Source organism: Rhinopithecus bieti, unplaced genomic scaffold (assembly GCF_001698545.2).
Source record: "Rhinopithecus bieti isolate Rb0 unplaced genomic scaffold, ASM169854v2 scaffold_61465, whole genome shotgun sequence".
NCBI classification, from domain to species: Eukaryota; Metazoa; Chordata; class Mammalia; order Primates; family Cercopithecidae; genus Rhinopithecus; species Rhinopithecus bieti.
The window spans coordinates 855233-859088 of NW_016824041.1; the positions used below are offsets into that span (position 1 = coordinate 855233).

At 42.3% G+C, this 3856-nt stretch overlaps 1 protein-coding gene across 1 annotated transcript; it reads right to left on the minus strand.

Annotated features, from left to right (window-relative positions):
* Positions 1-1187: 1187 nt before the first annotated feature.
* On the minus strand, positions 1188-1822 carry LOC108522001 (39S ribosomal protein L48, mitochondrial-like). The gene is given in 2 exon segments (XM_017862100.1): positions 1188-1759; positions 1762-1822. Coding segments are annotated over 2 exon segments (633 nt in total).
* Positions 1823-3856: the final 2034 nt, after the last annotated feature.

The window sequence follows — 3856 nt, forward strand, 5'->3', positions numbered from 1 at the left end:
CATTTAGGACGACCCTAGAGAATCCAGGATAATTGCCTCATCCCAAGATCCTTCACTTTACATCTGTAAAGTCTTTTTTTTTTTTTTTTTTTTTTTGCCATATAAGGTAACACAGGTCCCAGGGTTAGGATGTGGATATCTTTTGGAGAGCCTAACACAGATATCTTAGAAAGAGAATCTGCACTCAGGTCCCCAGGGCCAAGACAAGGCCTGCTCTCCAGCGCAGTCATGCCAATTACAACACTCAGGCAAAGCCCAAGGGGTGCTGGGGTCCTTTACAAGATGCAATCACTTTTGTCTGGGTCTAGAGCTTATAACCTGAGCCTAGTGCAGAAGAGGGGGTTGGAGGAGTGAGGACTGGATAGGCTAGATGCCAGGAAGGTGAAAAGATAAATGCTGATTTGTCAGATATGAGTGCTTGGTGACTGTAGAGTTCCTGAAAACAGAAGGAAGAGACCGGAGGGAAATATATTTCATGAATATAAAAAGAACTTGAGTATTTACTTTAACCAAGTGATCAAGCTTAGTGTCACCAATATGAAAAAAAAGGTGACATTGTTCACTTCTGGTGTGATTCAATAAGATAATCAACATCACCTGTTCAATTCTCTTAACAAAGCTAAAAAATAAGCACATAAAGAAAGGTTAAATCACGTGGAAACCATCAGACAAATCCAGAATGTGGGACATTTTATAAAACAACTGTTTTGGATACTTCATAATATTTCAGTATCATGAAAGAAAATCTGAGGAGATTGTTCTAAATTAAAAGACACTGAAGACAAGTAGACCAAAGTAGCACTTGAGCCTTAATTGGATCCTGGGTTTAAAAAAAAAAGAAGAAGAAGAAAAAAACCCAGCTATAAAGAGCATTTTTGGAACAATTAGGAAAATATAAATAGGGACTATTTTATCATAGGATATTGAATTAACATTAATTTCCCTTTTTTTAAAAAAAAATACACATCAGCAGCAGATTTGTATTAGATGGAGGATAGCAAGGGTTAGGTAAGTGGTAACAAATGGCAAGTACAGCCATGCTACAAAGGAGTGAAGGCATTACTGGGTATGAGATGGGTACTTAAGAAATCTAAGGGTCAGGTGACCTGATGAATTCTGACCATCCGGTAAGCTCTTCTCCTTGGCACTCAATATGACCCGTGCCGACATGAAAGGGTCTACAGTAGCTAGTTCAACTTGGCCAACAGCTCTTCCAGTTCAGGTCGAGCTTTGAATCTCCCCTTGAAGTCTTCTTCAGTGTGCTCCTTCACTGACAATCTGACTCCTTCAGGAAGATTGCTTTGGCTTATTTCCAAGAAAATCTCTGCAAACGTAGCACGCAAACCGCTGATCTGAACCACTCACTCATGGGTGGTAAGCACTGAGTCCAGGAACATTTTGCTGCCTTGGTCCTGGAGCCACAACACTTCAATGGTTTTGGCTGGCATCACATAACTTTCCTCGACTTTAATGGAGAGAGAGTTGCAGAGGTTGTGAACATACTGGGCATAATGCTCTGCCAAGGTCATGTCATACGCAGTCAGATGAATGGTTAAAATCCCATATTCATCATCTGTCCCCAAATGAATGAGTCTCGCTTCCACTTTTCCCTTCTTCTTGGGCTCTTCTGCTTTAATTAGGGGCTTGTACTTTCCAATGGCATGGGTGGGCTTTGTCTCGTAGGGCCGACTGGTACTTAGTAGAATGCCACCTACAGAATAGATGGGCTTCTGTGCTGAAGTTCTAAACCTTAGGAGAGAAAGGCTTGCTTAAAAATGGTACTGTTCCTCAGGCACAGCACCTTTTCCAAGGTTCTGTGCATCCTTTGCTGCTGCATGGCCTCTAGCTGTGCAAACCGAAGACCTGCCCCCCCAACATTAATTTTCTTAGATGTGATAATTTTTTTTTTTTTTTTTTTTGAGACGGAGTCTCGCTCTGTCACCCAGGCTGGAGTGCAGTGGCACGATCTCGGCTCACTGCAACCTCCGCCCCTCCAGGTTTAAGCAATTCTCTACCTCAGCCTCTGGGGTAGCTGGGAATACGGGCATGTGCCACCATACCCGGCTAATTTTTTGTGTTTTTAGTAGAGACGAGGTTTCACCATCTTGGCCAGGCTGGTCTTGAACTCCTGACCTCATGATCCACCCGTCTGGGCCTTCCAAAGTGCTGGGATTACAGGCGTGAGCCACTGCACCCGGCCCTAGATGTGATAATTTTTTATGTCAGAAAGAAATTTTTAATCTCACAAGATACATGTGAAGTATTTAGAGATGAAGCATCCTGATGTTTGCAACCAACACTGAGTACAATTAAGCGAAGGGTATGTGAGTGTTTGTTGGACTATTCCTCCAGCTTTTCTGTAGGTTATACTTTCTTTCCACATGAAAAAGAAAAAAATGTTGATGCTTATCTGGTGAATCTGGTGGTGCTCTTCACCAGTGATGAGTGAGGGGAGTTTTTCAATGAACTGATAATTGCTGCACTGTCTTTGGATTGCTCTATTTTTACTAATAATCAGTAAACTGACACAGTGTGGGAGACTCACTAAGGGTCCTGTGCTAAGCCATTCTTAATGTAATACTCCTCAAAATTGAAGCCACTAATATAAATAGATTATTTGTAGTTGTCTATTTTTTATTCTTTTCGAGATGGAGTTTCGTTCTTGTTGCCCAGGCTGGAGTGCGATGGCGCAGTCTTGGTTCACTGTGACCTCCACCTCCCGGATTCAAATGATTCTCCTGCCTCAGCCTCCTGAGTAGCTGGGATTACAGGTGTGTGCCACCACACCCAGCTAATTTTTTTTTTTTTTTCACTAGAGACAGGGTTTCGCCATGTTGGTCAGGCTGGTCTTGAACTTCAGACCTCAGGTGATCTGCCCACCTCAGCCTTCCAAAGCGCCACCACCCGTAGTTGTCTATTATCTGTGATTCTGTTCTCCTCTATCGGGATGGAAAACAAAGCACTAATGATCGATGTAAACTTTGTGAGCATGTTTTCATCATAAGCATTGATTCATTCAATGAATTTGGACTGGGCAGCTACAATGGCCTGCTACAGTCACAGGGGATTCAGTGGACAGGATACGGTGCTTGCCATCATTGAGATTACATTCTAAGTGGAAGTATTAGACTCAAGCACTTAAAAAATCTACAGAGTGATTCTACTTATTCACCACTCTTTTATTAACTCTCATTATATCTACCAGGACACAAGCTGAAAATATTTACAATACCATACAGCGCTTTTGGAGGCCAAGGTGGGAGGATCAGTTGAGACCAGGAGTTCAAGGCCAGCCTAGGCAATATATTAAGGCACCATCAGAAAGAAAGGAAAGAAAGGAAAGAAAGGAAAGAAAGGAAAGAAAGGAAAGAAAGGAAAGAAAGAAAGAAAGAAAGAAAGAAAGAAAGAAAGAAAGAAAGAAAGAAAGAAAGAAAGAGAGAGAGAGAGAAAGAAAGGGGAAAGAAAGGAAAGAAAAGAAAGAAAGGAAAAAATAAATAAAAGGGAAGGGAAGGGAAAAGAAGGAAAGGAAAGCAAGGAAGAAAGGAGGGAGGGAGGAAAAGAAACAGAGGAAGGAAGGGAAGGAGAGGGAGGGAGGGAAGGAGGAAGGAAGGAAGGAGAGAGAGAGAGAGAGAGGAAGGAAGGAAGGATAAAGAGAGAAAGAAAGAAAGATTAGTCCAGCAAGGTGGCGGTACATGCCTGTAGTTCCAGCTACTCAGGAGGCTGAGGTGGAAGGATCATTTGAGCCCAGGAGTTGGAGGCTGCAGTGAGCCATGATCACATCACTGCACTCCAGCCTGGGCAACAGAGCAAGACCATGTCTGAAAAAATAAAATAAATAAATAAATAAATAAACAAA